General features: G+C 42.4%; 1 protein-coding gene across 3 annotated transcripts in view; it reads left to right on the top strand.

Moving 5' to 3' along the window:
* FBXO31 (F-box protein 31) overlaps positions 1 to 18,054 on the top strand; it is a 56,596-nt gene extending 38,542 nt beyond the window's left edge. For all 3 annotated transcript variants that reach the window (XM_044660535.1, XM_044660538.1, XM_044660537.1), the window contains exons 5-10: positions 2,792 to 2,959; positions 3,892 to 3,966; positions 8,333 to 8,442; positions 10,351 to 10,504; positions 12,446 to 12,873; positions 17,832 to 18,054. In XM_044660535.1, the coding sequence (XP_044516470.1) occupies positions 2,792 to 2,959; positions 3,892 to 3,966; positions 8,333 to 8,442; positions 10,351 to 10,504; positions 12,446 to 12,873; positions 17,832 to 18,054 (1,158 nt within the window). The remainder of the gene's footprint in view (positions 1 to 2,791; positions 2,960 to 3,891; positions 3,967 to 8,332; positions 8,443 to 10,350; positions 10,505 to 12,445; positions 12,874 to 17,831) is intronic.
* The last annotated feature ends 1,209 nt before the right edge of the window (positions 18,055 to 19,263 follow it).

Below are 19,263 nucleotides of genomic sequence, written 5' to 3' on the forward strand. Positions count from 1 at the left end.
CGTGTTGTCCCCTGGGCTAGGAAGTGACCATGCAGAAAGGATGGAAGGAGAGGTAGGACTGTAATTTCCCTCTACCTACTTTGTTTTTAACCTAAAACTGAAAGATCCCAAAGTGTGTGGTAGGGTAGCCTGTGTCCAATAATGTGTCACCCCAAAAAATCCTTTAATTCCTTGTGAGATTTCATTGCAGTGTATGGTTATAGTTATGATAAAGCTCTGGGAATGAAGTAGAGTGCTGGCTGGAGAATTCTATTTTTGCATTTAAGCCCATCTCTTGTATATATCGAGTGTTAGAATTCTGGAAATAAGAGAGGATTTGGCTTTTTGCCATTCCTCTTTTATACAGTAAGTGTTTAAGTGGTCCACTAAAACTCACAAGCCATTTTACTATTGAGTACCAGCTACCTACCCAGCCACAACGTGTTCAATCGGAGATGAGTTTATTTGGAAGAGAATGGAGGGTTAAGATACATATTAAAGTAAATCTATGGCTGTACCACAGGCTATACCTCCCTCCCATGAAAAAGAATTATATTTTAGCATTCTTTTTGAATGAATTGGGACCTTTTTTGTTTTTCTTCCTACCTGCTTTTAAAAAGTAGATCTAGCCAGTGAGACATATAGGAATATAAATCTGGGCCTCTGGCTTAGTAGGAGTTGCATAGCCACATTTTTAAGACTTACAGACCTGGTTTAAATGAACTTCCCTATAAAGTTTTGACTATCCTTTGTTGTTCCATTTAATGTTTTGTTCCTTTGTCTTGAATTCTACTGAGGGATAAATGGCCTTTGAACTTGGAAGAAGAAGCACTAATCAAGAATTCATATTTTGGGCCTTATCTATTGTTATTAGAAAAAATGTGGCTTGCTTTTTGAATGTTTTTCCTTTGAGACAATCATAGTTTTTTTTAATCTTTTCTTTCAGCAAGGTGAGGGATTGCTTTTCATCCTTTTTTTATTTTTCCTTAAGGTCTGATGGTATTTATTTTTTATTAAAAATTTTTAAATTAATTTTTTGATTCATCCCCTCCCACCCTTCCCCACACCATAGAAGGCACCATCTGGCAAAAGATATAGCTTTTGTCTTTCTTGTTTCTACTTCTCAGTTCATTCTCTGGAGGGATATTCATAAGTTATTCTTCAAACATTAAATCTGTATATATATGTATGTATATATGTGTGTGTGTGTGTGTGTGTGTGTGTGTGTGTGTGTGTGTGTAATGTTCCCTTGGTCCTTCTCATTTAACTCTTCATTATCCCATGTAGTTCTTTCCAAGTTTAAAAAAATTAATATGGTCATCATTTCTTATGGCACAGTAATATTCCATCACAATTATAATACTGCAATTTGTTTAGCCATTCCCCAGTTGATGGAAATTCCTTCAGTTCCCAGTTCTTTGCTACAATAAAGAGAGATGCTATAAGTATTTTGAAACGTATAAGTTCTTTTCCTATTTTCCTGGTCTCCTTGGGAAATAGACCTAGCAATGAATTGTTTTTCTTATTGGCAGCGAGTAATGGAGTAAGGAGAAAATGTATCTTCCAAAAGCAGTGCATAAGTAAAAGGAAACAGATAATTCCTTAGGAAATAACTGCCAACACAATCTTGTCCCAGACCATGTTGGCACAGCATAACACAATTCATAGAAATCTGGATTGGTAGTCAAAGAGTTTGAATCCTAACTATGCAGCTTCCTAACCTGTGTGAACTTGGGTAATCCACTTAATTTCATTTGGCCTTTGTTTGTTAGGACTGTGAAACATGGGTGAGCTTAGACATACAGTGGGATTACTTATAGCTCCAGACCTGTGATCTTAGTTAGAAATTGAATTCTGTTTTTCCTGGCCTCTCTCTTTAGAGCAAAAAGCCACATGCCTAGAGTTAGGCTTTATGTGAAGAGAAGATTTTGATCAAACACTGATTCATGGAGTGTCCTAAAATTGAAATCTGTATTAGGAGATGCCTTTCTTTTCTATCTTTCATTGATAATTAGGCACATATTTGAGACCTGAGAAGGATAAGATTATTCTATGCCATTTATTGATTGATCCTATTTACAGTTAATTGATTTTGTTTTGTAACTGCTAAAGTCATGGTTGTCTGTCTCTGAACTTTAGTTGAGAATTCAGCTAGTTTGTAAAGAGTTAATTTTAGAAATCCAGCTCTCCTAATCATCGATCTGTTCTTGCCTCAAGGAATTTAGGTGTCCCCACGGGATGTGAATGCAAGGGAGTTTTATAAGAGTAAAGCATCTTTATACCACAACCAAGCCATCCTTCAAGGAGAGCTGGTTTGCTGTCCAAAAAGGATTGGTCTATTATCTTTTGATCTTGCATTTAGTCTCAAACTTTGAGTATTTCTTAGGAACAGCAGGGGATAGAGGCATTGTTGCTAGCCCCTACTTCTATACTTCCAACCAATTATGTTGCCCTCAATTCTGTGATGTCACCTACTCTGTTCTGTTCTTTGTTCTCTATTCCCCAAACCTATAAAAGGGGAGCTGCTGTCTGCTGTATGGGTCTTTTGGCATAGAACAGAGGTAAGCCATTAATTGACAGATATCATGCTTTTGCTAATGTTGTTGTGTAAAGGATTGCCTTATTTTACCCGAGACAGTTCCAGGTTGGTGATAGGAAAAGCTGTCTCCATAACTGAAGTATATTCAGAAGAGGTAGTGGGAAACAACAGCCTGTTTAAAGAGGCTAGGCTAGAACTATGGGGATATTTCAGTTCAAACAGTCACTGAAGAGTTTTTAACTCTTTCTCATATCCTCCTCTCTTTTGGTACAGGTAGATGGTTTATTTATCATTGGCTGGATGTATCTGCCTCCCCATGACCCCCATGTTGATGACCCCATGAGATTTAAACCTCTATTTAGGATTCACTTAATGGAAAGAAAGTCTGCAACTGTTGAGTGTATGTATGGCCACAAAGGGCCCCATAATGGCCATATTCAGGTAAGCCACAATATACTTCTCCATTGAAGTAAACTAGGAACATGTGCTTGGTCAAATGCCAGTTGAGTTGAGTTCCTAGTCTTTGCTAAAGATCCTATATTATGCCAGTAATTATGAAGAAAAGAAAAAAATCTTTTAAATCCTGTTCCTCTTATGAATTATTTAATTTCTTTTGACTTGATGTCACTCTTTTTTTTTTAAAATAAAACCCTTACCTTCTGTCTTCAAGTCAATACTGTGTATTGACTCTAAGGCAGAAGAGTGGTAAGGGCTGGGCAATGGGGGTTAAGTGACTTGCCCAGGGTCACACAACTAGGAAGTGTCTGAGGCCAAATTTGAACCCAGGACCTCCCATCTCTAGACTTGGCTCTCAATCCACAGAGCTACCCAGCTGCTCCCTTGATATCACTCGAAAGAAAAATCCTAAGGAAACTATTGATTGTCCATTTGGGTAGAACTCTGGGTTATCATCTGGTGATTTTCCCACACTTCTGTCTTTCCTGTTGCAAGAACACCTGCTTACAGTAGACTGGCCTCCTCTTAGTGGTAGATTTTGCAAATAACCAGGACCATTCCTGAGAGTAGTAGTGGATTATTTATCTAAATAGCAAAGGGCTCCTTTTTGCTTAACTTAGAAGTCCTGTAAGGGCAGAATGTGTAGCTTTTTTCCTTTTAGTGTCCCTTGTTCCCCTTGCCTCTGAGAAGTCATTTCAGGGTGATCATGTGCTTCTGCCATTTTAACCTTTCACACTTACTGTTCTTGAAAATGGCCTTCAAGATAGGATTTTGTTTGGCTAATTGAGTAAACCAGAGGGGATTATCTTGGAGTGTACCTGATTCCTGTTTCAAGGTGTGTGCTTGAATTTCTTTTGCCAAACTGCTCATATAATACTTCTTGTTGTCAGTTCTTTTTTTCTTCTCTGAATCACTAGATCGTGAAGAAGGATGAATTTTCTACAAAGTGCAACCAGACAGATCATCATAGGATGTCTGGTGGGAGGCAAGAGGTAAGTCTATTTGGTCTGTAGGTGGGTGGCCCCCTAAGAATATCTTAACAGGGATGTGTTACTCACTATTTACTGTATTCCTCTTTGAGAGAGTGTAAGATATTATTAGCAGCAAAGGACTTAGCACAGAGGTGGTATTTCAATGTATTTTTAGAAAGTTTTCCATATGAATGTGTTCATACATAAAAGTTTTCTCCACTAAAATGAATGCACTAAACTGTAATATTTACATTCCTTTTGTTAAGTGTCTGGAACTATCTTTAGAAAATGTTTAAAAAAGCCAAACCATCCCTGAAAAGTGAAAGTGTTAATTTAATCAAAAAGGTGTTCAAATAATACACTGGCTTGGTTTAAGAGGCTTTGGAGTCTGATTTCTTAAAATTTTGTAACTGTTCTAAATTCCATAATTAGGGAAATGCTATTATTGAAGAAAAGATTTTGAAATGCTAGTTTTACTGGGTTATATAGTAAGGTTCTTCCTTTTGGATTATGACTTTTGGAGACAATATTACTTTATTTGAAGTCTTCATGTTCTCACTTTGTTAACTGGAGCTCAGGTGGTATGTAAGCTTGCTGGTCAGACACAACCTTAGGGCTGCTGTCATGAATCAGTGATTCTGTCTATAGAGTAAACTATGAAGCTGTTAAAAAGAACTGATTTGCTTTCAAGTCTCCTTTTGTTTTGTGTAGACACCATCTTGTGCCTAATTGTTAATAGTAATAGTAGCTGATGTGTGTGTGAATATGTGTGTATATTTATATAGTTCTTAAGGTTTATAAAGTATGTTTACATGTGTTATCTCATTTAACCCTCAAAATAGCCTTCTTGAGAAAGGTACAGATAGGCATTATTATCCTCATTTTACACATGAGAAAACTGAGGCTCAAAGAGGCTAAGTGACTTGCCCAGGATCACACAGCTGGTCAGTGCGAGAGGTGGGTTTAAACCCCAGGTCTCTCCTGACCCCAAGTCTAGAGTTCTCTCCACTACACCCTACTAGATACCTCTCATTTTGTTACTAGTTTGAGTTGTAGGTACCTAGGCAGCATATGTATTTAGAAATATCCAAGAAAGTGGCTTTAAAAAATAAAATAAAAATGGTAGTTTTTATTTATTTGTTGTAAATGCCTCCCAGGGGAATTGGCATCTTTCCCAGCCCCCAGTGACCTTCCTTCCATTCATTCCTCTATTAAGCTGTAGTCTATTATGGTGGCACGGGTTAAAGACAAGGAAAATGTACCCAGGAGTAAAAACATTTAAAGTGTGTTTTGTTTCCCTGAACATGTGGATGTTTGAGGTAATAACTAATAGAAGCAGATTAATTTAGTTGAGGACGTTTCCTGTGTCCTAAAAGTGACTGCCCTGCTAAGCCTGCTGCCCTGCATTTTAGTCTCTCCCAAGGAAGGCAGTCCAGTGCTGTGTGGGGAACCGCCTCCTAACTGATGAAATCAGAGGTTGCCAGCATGGGCAGACTGGCAGCACGTGGAGCTTTTTTTTTCCTGCTCACTGCTTGCCCTGCTTCTAGTCAGTGTGGCGCTATCTGTCTTAGGGTGTCAAAGACTTAAAGGCACAGTAAAAAAGAACTCCGCCTTCCTTCCTCTCTGAGTGCCACTTCCAAGAGAGGCTGCCCTTCGTGGATGTTTCTGGAGTACCCATTGGTAGCAGTGGCAGGTGCAGTCATTATCCCTGTCAACAGGTGTAAAACAAGTTTCAAAGTAGTCTTCTGTGAAGGTTGTTTTTTAAGAATATATTTCTAGGGTCTTCAGGAGGAATATCTGTCAACAAAATAGCAATTCTTTTTTCACTTTTTAGTCAGTTAAATGACAACTATTATAGTTCCATTTAAACTCATATAATTTGTCAGCTAATAAACTTACATAATTAGCCATTCATTACAGAAGTAAAAAGAGTGAATTTGGGATACAACTAGATGTTTTTGATTTTTAACTTTAGTCTTCCTCCCTCCCCTCTTCTCTCTCTCTCCTTCTTTTCTTTCTTACCGTTGGTTCAAAATCAATATTAAGTTTTGGTTCCAAGGCAAAAGAACAGTAAGGGCTAAGCAGGTGGGGTTAAGGGACTTGTCCAGAGTCACACAATTAGAAAGTGTGTGAGGCCACATTTGAACCCAGGTCTTCCAGACTCCAGGCCTGGCTCTCTATCCACTGAATGAACCCACTTAGTTGCCCCCTTTTTTCTTTCTAACATAAAAAAATTTTTTTTGAGTTCATAATTCTTTTTCCCTCCAGCCCCTCCCTGACCCTATCAAGAAGGCAAGCAATTTGATATCCATTATACATGTGGAGTCACATGAAACCCATTTCTGTATTAGCCATCCAACTACATTTTTTAGTATAATCATTCATAATAATCATTGTGAATCTTTATGCTTGAAGATGGTCAGTTAGTGGTATGGGATGAGAAGAAATAAACAAATCTCATCAAATGAGTTCATCAAGCTTCTTAGTAAGTATTAATTGTGCCAGCTACATGTAGTAGTAATCTTTCCCACATGGAATGTCAAATTGGTTCTTTAAACTCCTTGGAGCTCATAGTGTCTCTGGGCTCTAAGGTAGAGAATACCTGGCCAGGAGGAGGGACTAGAGCATAACACGCCCTCACAGACATTTTATTGCTAAAAACAAACTCATGTTGCCTTTTGGTATGTTTGCCATAACAAATGTAAGAGGGAGATTATAGATATTTTATAGATATATATTTAAGGTGTGGCCGCCAGGAATCAGTAGTTCAGATTGATTCCATAATTAAAATAGACCCAAGTCAGGATCGGGTTTAAGGTAGTTTATTTACAATTAAGAAGGTAGAAGGTAGGGAAATAGAGAGAGGGAGAGGCTAGCCCAGGCCTACCTGAGGCAGGGGCGGAGAGAGGATTGGAAGGCTGATTAAACTAGGCTACAAGCCACAAGGCCTTAGCAATCAGAGGCAAGAAGCCTACTTAAGGTAGAGAGTCTGGAAATGCCAAGGTAGGCCAAGGAAGTCAGCCTAACTTACCCACGTGACAATTCAGAGGGGAAGCTGCCTGAGGTCTCAGCTGAGATCCTTCAGCACCAAGGTCAAAGCGGGAACTCCCCAACAGGAAGTTACCAACATACTTAAAGAGATGTGTCTTTTGTCACTTCCCCTGGGTCCACCTCTAATTCAAGTGGACAAATGGCAGCCTCTACACTGATTTGGACTGCCCAAAGGGCAGTCCTTGTTCTTGATTTGTTACTTATTGTCACGTGTGGGTAACTCATCTCCCCTCCCCACTAAGGGAGGTGGGGATGACATCATCTCTGGTGGTTAGAGTTTTGACTCTGAATGGACTAGAGCTAATTCCATTTACACACAACCCAATCCCTAGGCTCTGTATTATTCTAGGAAAGTGCTAAGTTTTTGTAGAGGTTCTGGGATTGTTCTTTGATTTTGCCCAGAACTTGGAGCTATTGCTTCTATTTTAGAAGTTGATAATTTCAGAGCAGCTGGATGGCTCAGTGGATTGAGAACCAGGCCCAGAGATGGGAGACACTGGGTTCAAATCTGGCCTTAAGACACTTCCTAACTGTGTGACCTTGGGCAAGTCACTTTACCACTCTAATGCTTTGAAACCAATACACAGTATTAATTCCAAGATGAAGATAAGGGTTAAAAAAAAAGTTGATAAGTTTCTTAATGCATTCTTTGGTTCCATTCTACTCCCTTACTTACCTTCCTCCTCCATTTTCAGTTCCCTAATAAGTTATTGTTGGAACATCTGTACTTAAGTTGGTATTGTTTGGTTTGTTTGAGTTGGTTGGTATTGGCATGTCCTTTGTTCATTGGAAATAAAGTTTTAATTTTAACCAAGGCCTTGTCTTTGATGCCATTTACAGCTTTCACAGTAAAATTTACAGCTTTTACAACAAAAAAAGACAAAAAAAATATGTTTGCATGTTCTAATTATACCTACATTTTCACTTCCATATTTATGTTAATCTTTCTTTGGCCTTTACAATGCCCTTTTTTCAAAGAATTCCATTCCAATAATCAGTTAATTCGTTTTTGCTAACTTCTTTGGATTTGGGAGAAAGTAAAGTGATATGAAACACTTGAGAAATTGTAATAATTTGGAAATAAGTTTTGAATCTTCCGAATGTTAGAGTTAATTCTAAATAATGTTGAAAAACACTTTGTAGAATCAGGGACCAAGAGCTTTGTCTAATCCATGTTAGTTCTATGTAGTTTTAAAGAATTAAATTGTTACACAGTACACAGTGGAAATATACTAGTATTTAGCTTATTACTGAATAGCTGGGAGATAGTCATCTAGAGCTGTCTGTTTGTGCCATGTTTCTGTGGAGAGTTTCATAAATTTTATTATTTTGGAAGGAATTCCGAACATGGCTGAGAGAAGAATGGGGACGGACCTTGGAAGACATTTTCCATGAGCATATGCAAGAGCTCATCTTGATGAAGTTCATTTATACTAGTCAATATGAGTAAGTGTCAGCATTACATGCAAAGAAATCCGAGTTGTATCTTGTCTCCTCTGAAAATGATGAAGCTGTCTGGTTCAGTTCAACAACCCTTTTCTCCTTGTGACTTGCTTGTTTGAGAAGACTTTGACAATTTGGAATTTTGTCTATGCAAAACGGATATTTAAATACCTGTATAATATGCATATGTTTGTACATGCACACTGTAGTACTTTAGTGATCTGTAATTCGGTCAGTGTGTGTGTGTTCCTTTCAAAGTTTGTGCAAATTACTGTGTTTTCGAAAGTCTTTGAGAATTGCAGGAGCCAACACGAACCTTCTCTTCTGTACTTAGCTAGGTCAGGTCTTAGATGGCAGACAACCATTCTCTCTCCAAGTTTGATAGGACCTCCACTGTTTGTACGTCAGAAGTAGACTTTGGTGGAATGTGCTGCCCTCTCTCTTTACGTCAGAGTTAGAAGTTAATAAAGTTTCTCCAAAAATGGAAACAATAATAATTTAATGAAGTTTCTCTTTTTGTCTCCCTGGCTTTCTTTAGCTTTTTCCCTTTTCCCTCTGTATTTTCTTCTCTCTCACTCTCTCTCTCTCTCTCATTCTCTCTCTCTCTCTCTCTCGTATGTATAAAGTTCTGTCACTCAAATATATGATTAGAAGTTAAATTTTTAAAGTGAATACATCTTTCTGTGCATATATATGTGTTTGTGCATATATGTATACACACACACACACATATATATACACATAAATAGAGAGGGGTATTATACAAATTTAATTTAAATTTTTCGATGAACAAACATCTATTTTCTCTTCCTCTTTCTTTGGGGTGGGGGAAGAAAAACAAAACCCTCGTAACAAGCATACATAGTTAAATAAAACTAATTCCCACATTAGCCATGTCCAAAAAATATAGATCTCAGGTCTGTACTCTGAGTCCCATCTCCTGCTTCTCTATTAGGAGGTAGGTGGTAGCATGCTTCATCAGTCTCTGAATTGTCACTGGTCATTGCATTAGTCAAAATTCTCAAATCTTTCACTTTGTGTATATAAAACTGATGATGCATATAAAAAGTTGTTGGGTATCCTTCCTTTGGAAAGGCAGATGGAGTCAGGAAGATCTGAGTTCACATTCTCTGACATTTATTAGCTGTGTGATGCAGGCAAGTCCCTTCACCTCCTCGAGCCTTAGGCAGCTCTCTGATTGTTGAATTATAGATGGTTTGTGAGATCACACTGACAAATCTCAGATCTTGCTGGATGGACTTATATTTATGCAGATGTGAAATACTCTTCTCTCTGCTTGAGCTGTGAATTCTTTTGTCTTGTTCTTGTCCCCTTTGGATAAGATGTTTTCCAGATCTCGTCCTTGCTAATGACCTCCTAGGTGTTCATATGTTTTAATCCCTGTTTCAGCTGCTGTGTCACATGGTGCCTCCTCCTGGTTACATGTGATTTTTATCCAAGGATAACAGAACCAAAAGCAGAATATTTCCTTCTGCTCTCCTAGGGTGTGCTTGGAACTAGAGCTCCGATGTTTTCAGCACAACAACAAAATGGCTCCACTGGTTTTTAAAGAATCCTCCTGTAAATTGGATGTCTGTTTTGCTGTGTGTGGGGAGGGTTTTTTGGATGAGGACTCTATTTTGGATTTAGAGGTTACTGCTAGGCTGGCAATAGGCCTGATGGACTGTGGGAGAGGAGAAACTGTAGCGTTGGGCCAAACCTGTCTAAGATGTCATCTGGTTGTCTTCTGGGAGCTCCTCTTAGCAAGTCCCTGGCCAAACAAGCCATGATGTTTCCAGAAGTTTAAAGAGGGAAAATTAGGTGATAGTTCCTTCCAGTAACAAGGAAAAAACCTTGATGTTGTAACTGCTTGGCTGAAATTTTTGTTCATTTGGTTTCCATCTTTTGCAGCAATTGTCTGACATATAGACGGATCTACCTCCCCCCTACAAGACCGGATGATCTCATCAAGCCAGGCCTCTTCAAGGGAACTTATGGGAGTCACGGCTTGGAGATCGTCATGCTGAGCTTCCACGGGAAATGTGCCAAAGGGACAAAGATCACGGTGAGCTGCTGTCCTCGTCTCCTCATCTCGGTGCCTTGCTGACTCCTTTGACTTCAGAGCCGTTTCCAGTAGTTAACTTTTCTCAGTGTGGTCAGGTGGGGGAATAATATGAACCGAACAGTGTGATGAGCCTATGATCATCTCATAGATTTAGAGATGGAAGAGACCTTAGAAATCATCGAGGCCTCCTAGGATTTGTTTTTAAACCTTCCCTTCCGTCTTAGAACCAACACTAAGTCTCTATGAGTGGTAAGGATTAGGCAGTGGGGGTTGAGTGACTCGCATAGGGTCACACAGCTAGACCTATTCTTTGATTTTGCATTTGAAAAAACTGAGGTCCAGAGAAGGGGACATGACTTGCATAAGGATAACCTCGATGATAACAGGCAGGCCTAGAATTTGAACTCAGACCCATCACTGCTCTGGACCTTGGATTTGAATCCTGACTGCTCCTCCCTCTCTGTGTGACCTGGGCTTGGGGACCATGAGGATGGACCGGATGGTCTCTGATGCTCCATCAGGTCCCAACCTCCATTCCCAGGAGAGCAGCATCCTGTAAAAGTAGATCTCTGGACAGGCAGTTTGGAGCATGTGTGGGTGATAAGCCCTTGAACCTGTGTTCATCAGACCCTTTGGTGGTTAGCTTGCTTGAGTGTTCCAATTTATGGTATGAAATCCTTCATGGGATGTGTCTGAGGCGGTCAGGAGAGTCCTGGGTTCAGATCCCACCTCGGCTATGGAATGGCTGTGGGGGCAAGTCTTGGCCTTCTCTGCCTTCAGCTTCCTCCTCTGTCAGATGGAATTGGAGCTCCCCCACAGGCTCAGATGAGGCTCCATCCAGATAATGGACGCAGGCACTTTGTAAAAGGAACGTGCTACCAGCAGCCTTTTGTGGCTTGGTATTTGTGCTCCTGAGCTCCAGCAGAGCGAGGCTTGGCAGGCTGGGGGTCTAGTTTGCTGCCCCGGAGGATGGGTTGGATCCACTTAAACGCTGCCCTTGTGTTGCCCGCTGCCTGGGTCATGACGTGTCCCTGGCCTCAGTTTCCTCATCCATGCATGAGGAAGTTGTAATAAATGGTCTGTTAAAGCCCTTCTTGGCTAGACATATTTTAGCTCCTGTTTAGCCTTTTTATAAGTTGACCTTTTCTAACAGATTCTAGAACTCAAACGAAGGTAGCCAAATACCCCAGAAGAAGGACCGAGCTGAGTGTTCATTCTCTGAGCTCCCTGAGTCAGGGAGGGCTAATGGGGTTTGCTGGGGTGAGGAGGGGCAGGGCTCTGGCTTCAGGTCTGCCCCACCAGGGATTTCAGGGGGAAACTTTTCCTCAACACCGCTTGATCCCTAGAGAGCTGAGTTCTGCTTGGGCATGTTCGCCTCTCAGGCCCTACTTTTTCTGGACATCCTCCTCGCCTCCACAGGGGTTTGTGGCTTAATCCCTTCCCTTCCCTGTTTTTTTGTCCTTGTGAGAAATACTTTTCTAGGGGTCTAATTACAAGCTTAGCCCAGGTTCATCTTCTCTTTGGAATTCTCACATTTTTTAAACATTTTAGATTTCTTCATAATTTTGCACCCCTGTCATTGTTTTTTTAATGGATGAACATGGACTAATTGCAATTCATTTCTGACTTAGCTAGACGGTACCCACCCCCGGCTATCCTGATTTTCACTACAAACCTTTGAGTAGATGCATGGCAGGGACGTAGGAGCAGATGGCTGGACCCGTGGGGCGGTTGGTGCTTCCACAGGGTCCCCCCGTCTCCCCAGAATCCCAGCACCCCTGCCTGGGAAAGCACCTGTCAGAGCCTGCGTGCTGAGGCTCGTGAAACAGCTGGGTGGGGGGGAGAAGGCCGGCGCGGCCTCTAGTCCGAGCTGGACCGCCAGAGGGCTCGTGGGTGCTTCCTGGCTTTCTCTGGAATGACCAACACGGACTCTTCTTTTAGGGAGACCCCAATATCCCTGCTGGCCAGCAGACGGTGGAGATCGACCTCATGCACCGCATCCAGCTGCCCGACGTGGAGAACCTGCGGAACTTCAACGAGCTCTCCCGGATCATCCTGGAGGTGCGCGAGCAGGTCCGCCAGGAGCAGCAGCAGCAGCAGCAGGAGGGCCCGGAGGCCGGGCCGGGCCGGGCCCCTCCGAGCGCCAGGGAGGCTCTGCCGGAGCCCCCCTACCAGAAGCCGGAGCAGCCGGCCCCGGCGGCCTCCTGGGGAGCCGAAGGAGGAGGCGGGACCGAGAAGGGGCTGGAGGCCTCGGGGGACGGGCCGCCTGCAGCCCCGGAGCCGGCGCCGTCGGAGGGGGGGCAGCCCTTCGTGCTCCCGGCCGGGGTGATCTCCAGAAACGAGGACTATCCTCGGACCTGTCGGATGTGGTAAGCGGCGGGGCGCCCGTTTGGGGGGGGGGCCGGGCCGTGGGGGGACCCTTGGCTGCGGCCTTCCACGCTGGCTGGGTCAGTTGTAGGTCTCCCCTGCGGGGTCCGGGAGCTCCTCTGGGTTCCGCTCTGGTTCCGGCTTTAGAGGCCTCGGGCTGGCCCGCCCCGCCCCCCACCCCCCCCAGTGCAGAAGGAGCTCCACGAGCCTCTGCGGGGGGCGGCCGGGTTCTTCCCTGCCTCCGTCCTGCAGGCCTCTTTGGGCCCCACTTTGGTACGTGTGCAAGTACGAGGCCGCGGGACCCCGAGGGCCCTCTTTGTGGGGCCCCATCTCAGAGGCGCTGTGGAAAGGGAGGAGCCCGCGGGCCCCCCTCGGCCCTGCCAGGCCAGACCGGCCTTCCCAGAGCCTCCTCCAGTTGCTCCCGCGGTCGGCGTTGGGGCTCTGGGGAAGCGCCAAGGAGCCTCCGCCTGGGCCCGTGTCAGGCCTGGGCGGGACGAGGCTTCTGAAGGCACTTGTTGTACCTGAAGAAAGTGAGCGTGAGCGCCCCGACCCCACCCACATCACGGGGAGCTCTGCGGAGGGGGAGGGCCAGCCGCGCCTCACAGAGGGCTCTCTGGCTCTGGGACAGAAGGACGAGGGAGGGGCGGGAGATCCGCTCACTGAGCCCGACCTGGACGAGGCAGGTCACATGTCAGGCCTCGGCTCCCTCCTCTGCGTCATGTAGAGGCTCGGGGCCAGCGGAGAGGAGCCTCCCGCGGACCAACTGCGGACCTAGCCAAGGACTCAGAGCACCGCTGGGGCCCAGCTATGGCTGGGATGTTGCCCAGGGCCGTCACGTGCGCGGGGCAGAGGCTCCTTTATCCCGCCTGGGAGGAGCCCGTCCTCTGCTTCATCCCAGAGTCAGGACAGGCTGCCCGGCCTTCCTGGCACCAGCTCGAACTCTTGCCTAATCGGTTTTGACTCGAGTCTCGTCGCTCTCGCTCAAGCAGCCTTAAAGCCTCCCTTCTCCTCTTTAAGCAGGAGAAATGTGGAGCCACACGAGAAGCCCGGGTGGCTCTGGGGCTTTGAGAGGATGTTGCTGGGGAGGAGGGGGGGGGTCTATTATTCCCATTTGATCTGTTTTTGGTGTGCAGGACAATGAGCCCTATTAGACACATCTCTCTCTTTTTTTTTTTTTTTTTTTTTTTTAACCCTTGTACTTCTGTGTATTGTCTCATAGGTGGAAGAGTGGTAAGGGTGGGCAATGGGGGTCAAGTGACTTGCCCAGGGTCACACAGCTGGGAAATGTCTGAGGCCGGGTTTGAACCCAGGACCTCCTGTCTCTAGGCCTGACTCTCACTCCACTGAGCTACCCAGCTGCCCCCTAGACACATCTCTTGTAACCTACCGCGGGTTGTGACAGTAGCTACAAGTACCCTTTTGATGCCACTTGTTTGGTAAAATCACCACTTGTCTTCCTTTTTAAAAACCTTTACTTTCTTAGTTTGAATTCTAAGACAGAAGAGGGGGCAAGGGTTAGGCAGTGGGGGTTAATCGTCCGGGGTCACACAGGTAGGAATGGTCTGAGGCCAGATTTGAATCTGGGTTTTCCCAGCTCCAGAACTGGCTCCCTATCCATGGTGCTCCCTTACTGCTGCCTCAAGACAGGTGAATTATTGACCTGTACTAGGAGAGGAGTTTTCCACCCTGGAAGGACTCTCCTCTGATAAAATCATGAGTCTAGGCTTCTCCAAAGGGAAAAAAGCAAACATTGAACATATACTTATTGTTTGTGGGATTTTTATTTTGAGAAAACCTTATAAAGGAGTCTGTGATACTAGGATGACAGACTGATAGCTCTAAGGGTTATCTAGTTCTGACCCTTCATTTTACAGATAGAAAAACTGAGATCCAGAAAGTGAAATGATTTCCAGGCCTCTAGCAAATCCACACAGTGTCAGAGCTAACATTTGAATTCTGGTCCTTGACCTCTAAATTCACTAGGTTACCTATGCTCTATCAATCATTACTTTGAATGGGATCTAGAACCAACTCACTTCATGCTAAGGGTTCTCTAGGAAGTAGTATTACGTAGTCACCCTCAAATACAGATCTGACCATGCCATCTCCCAACTCATTAAACAACAGGGGCTTCCTGTAGCCTTGAAAAGGGGTTCTTTACCTTTTTTGGTTCCCTATGACGGTCTGGTGAAGCCTATGGACTCTTTAGAATGCTGTCTTTAAATCTAGAAAGTAAAATAAATAGGATGACAATGGAAGCCAATTATAATGAATAACATTTATTAGAATGTGAAAAAAGCAAGTTCTCAGACCCCCGTAGTAGGAACCCCTGGTCTAGGGTATAGAATATAAATTCCTCTGTTTGGCTTATAAAATCTTTTATAACCCACACCCAATTTAATTTTCCAGCCTCAAAATACTATCTTCTCCTTCACATGCTCCATATACTTCAGCCACATTGTCCTTTTCTCTGTTTTCTTGTAGATAGCACATCATCTCTCATTGTCTTGCCTTTGCATGGGTCATCCCCCTGGCCTGAGATCCATTTCTCCTCATTTCTGCTTTGTAAAATCTTTAAAATTTTCTTTAAAAAAATAAATTCACAGTTGCTGTGGCATGGAATATTAGACCTGTTTCTCCAGGCTTCTATCAGCATTTAATTTGATCACTTTAGCCCACCTGGTTCTCAATTAACATATATTACCAAGACTGTATTTTGCTAGATTTATCCTTGTAAATCTATAAGGCAGCAGATACAACCTGTTTCCAGGACCATACTCTTTCCAAAACAGGTATTTCTAGCTTGGTCATACCCAGTGGAACTTTTGTTCCAGTGCTACAACACCTCAAAGATGCAGTATTACTTCCATGATATGATGAGAGTTAAAGTAAGACTTTTGCAATACATTTATGCTCTCTAGGCCATTGTCCCACCAGAAACTATGTTTGGATTATGTGTATACTCAGGCTTAGATCTACTGTTAACTTCATGCAGGTGTGTGTGGGCTGTCCAGATATATGTTTTATTTAACTCATCCAAGGCTCTGTTCATCTCCTTAACTTGTTTCTTGTTTGTTTTTGGTTAAATGTATCTAGTTCCAAGAGGGGAAAATTAAAGCCTGCTGCTATTATTATTTTATTTATTTCTTTTTATATCTCATTTAGTTTTTTATTTAAAAATTTGGGTGCTATAACACTTCATGCATACAGGTCCAGTATTGATTGATAATGCTTCATTATCCATGGTAGCCCCACAGACATTAAGACATATACATTAAGAGCTATAAAGCTGTTCATGCTCATTGACCCAGAGAACCCATAACTTGGGTTAGATCCCAAGGACATTCTTGAGTGGGTAAAAAGCCGTGTATGTATAAAAATATTTATTGAAGCTTTGTTTGTTATGACAAAGTAACTGGAAATAATACAAATGCAATGAATGGGAGAAATGACTGAGTAGATTGTAATATTTGAATGTAATAGATTATATTATGTTTTTAGAAATGACAAATATTGTAAATATAAAGAAAATAAGGGAAATATATGGAGATGAAAAGAGAAGAGAATAAGAATAATACATATCCATGATTACATTAAAAATAGTCACAAAGTCAAGAAAAAATATCTGAATAAAACAAATCTAAAGGGAACTCAAAAACAGAGGATGTTTATATTAGCATACCTATAAAACTTACATGTTTTAAATCAAATTGTAAACAATGCGGAGTTTGTGGTTTCATACAATCTTTTTTTTTTTTTTTCTAAAACCCTTACCTTCTGTCTTGGAGTCATTATTGTGTATTGGCTCCAAGGCAGAAGAGTGGTAAGGGCTAGGCAATGGGGGTCAAGTGACTTATCCAGGGTCACACAGCTGGGAAGTGTCTGAAGCTGGATTTGAACCCAGGACCTCCCATCTCTAGGCCTGGCTCTCAATCCACTGAGCTACCCAGCTGCCTCCCTCACATAATCTTTTTTATGCATTTTCCCAGTTAAGTTTTTTTCTTGGTGGTGGTGATTACTAAGTATGTATTAAAAAATAAATTAGAAAAAGAAAATGCTGCCCCAAACTTAATAATTGTCTAAAAATGAAATGAATATTTGCATTAGGTAATGAGTTCCTTGTTAGCTGAGTTTTCAAGTGAAAGCTGGATTGCCTTTTGCTGAGGTTGTTGTAGACCCCCATATTAAAAATTGATTTCTCCATCAAAAAAAAAATCACTCACTTTCTTAAAGACTCAGTTCAGATACATGGAACCTTTCTTGTTAATCCCCAGTTGCTAGGGCCCTCCCTTTCTTCTCTTGTTTTTAGTGACTTTGTAGTTATTCTGTAAATGTTTATTATATCCAAGCATGTTTACCCTGATAGAATAGAAGCTCTTTGAGAATGGGAATTGTTTCGTTTTTTGCATTTCAAGCCCTATAGTTAGTTAACACAGTTCTTGGCACATAGTTGGAGCTCAGTAAACTCAATCATTTATTAACATTCTCTACATACTTGCTGCTGGCTAATGCTGAGGTTTTTATGTATTACTATCATATTAGCAGTGATATTTAGGTTTAGCAAAGACAAAGGTGAGGAGAAAAAGCAAGCGTGCATGTGAACAAGAATTTCTCTTTGCTGTGACCTTTTTTTTTTTTTTTTTTAAAACATGAAAACAGCTTGTTAAAGCAGTATAGTTCATACTGGTAGAGTCCATGGACCTTTGGACACTTCTCTTGTGGAAAACACAGCTTAGTCATAGTCATTAGCATAGTCATTCCTGATTTTTTTCAGATTTTTTAAAAGCCAGGTTTACCTAGAATTTGACAGATTTAGATATATTCCCTTTCTGTGCCCCCTCCTTCCCTCCACAGTATACGTGAGTAACTTGTTGCTTGTGTGCCTTTAAAAGCTTCTCTCATGTGCCTTGTTTCCCCTTTCTTTTTTCCCTTACCATCTTTTCCTTTTCTCTCCCCTTAGTTTCTATGGCACAGGCCTCATAGCAGGACATGGCTTCACCAGTCCGGAGCGGACTCCAGGTGTCTTCATCCTGTTTGACGAGGATCGCTTTGGGTTCATCTGGCTGGAACTGAAGTCGTTCAGCCTCTACAGCAGGATCAAGGCCACGTTCCAGAACGCTGAGCCCCCTTCCCCTGAGGCTTTTGATGAAATGCTCAAGAATATTCAGGCGTTGACAACTTGACGATCCATTGCTCATCTGAGAGGGAGGCTCGATGGAAGGGAATCTCTCATCTCCTTTGGCTTCTGGTGGAGGAGATAAGACTCCCAGACACTGGTATCTATGATTAGAAGCAGCATGCACTTTTGAAATAAGGCCTTTTTACCAAAATGCACACTTTATTGTCAAAGGAGTATAAATTCAAGCACCCTTCCTTGAAATACTTTATATATAGTATGTAATATAGACCTGTCTCTTTGCCAGTAACCTTTGGAGAAGAACATTGAGCATGTTGCTACTTAAACAGAACAAAACTCAATCGGAACAAGACTGAGAGGAGCAGTCCAGGGCTGTGTGAAACAGTGAGATTGAGGGAGGTGAGCTTGTCTTTGGCTTCTGGCAGCTTTCCAGGGAAAACAAATCCATTTCAGGGAAGTTTATAGTGTAATGTCTGAAATCTCTTTGACACACGTAGTGATGAATCTTACTGTAGTCAGTGTGGAGGGTTGATCAGAAAATGGATGTCCTGCTTGCTGTCCTTCCTTGGATAAAACAGAAAGATGATGACTTGTAGGACTGAGAGGTGGGGTGGAGTCTGGAGCGGAATTTCCTTGGAAGACAGGAGTATGAATTACTCAGCTTGGGTGTGTCCATTTTTAGTACATAGAACCTGTCGGCAGGCACTTTGGCCCAGTGGTTAGAGGATCAGATCGGGAGTTCAGAAACGTAGGCTCTATTCCGGGTTCTTCCACGGACTCAGTTAGACTTTGGATAAAGCATTTAACTTCTAGCCTGAGCTTCTCCATTTGTAAAATGAAGCTAATGATCCTTGCCACTTGAATGTCAGTGCTCTGAGATTCTGGAAGGAGCAGCCACGTAGAAATACAAAGTAGGAATAAAATAGAGTTGGTTACCCCTTTTCCTGTTACCCACCAAGCTTGCTTGTACTCTGTCATCCATACTCTAGTTCAGATGTCTATCTTGACAGGCCCTTCCAAGTCTGTGTCTGTAAAAAGCTAACGTTGCATTAATTTTTATATATGCCATACTTTGTACACCTACGTTATGAGCTGGGCATGCTACATTATGCCAGATAATTCTGAGTGTAAGGTGTAAGGGATATTCCTGGACATGTTCCTTTGGGATTTGCATCTTAGCAACATGTCAGAATCACTTAAAATTGTAAGCTATTTAGACGCGTGCTAGGCGACACTCAAGTGGTAGAGCAGTCGA

Source organism: Gracilinanus agilis, chromosome 2 (assembly GCF_016433145.1).
Source record: "Gracilinanus agilis isolate LMUSP501 chromosome 2, AgileGrace, whole genome shotgun sequence".
NCBI classification, from domain to species: domain Eukaryota; kingdom Metazoa; phylum Chordata; class Mammalia; order Didelphimorphia; family Didelphidae; genus Gracilinanus; species Gracilinanus agilis.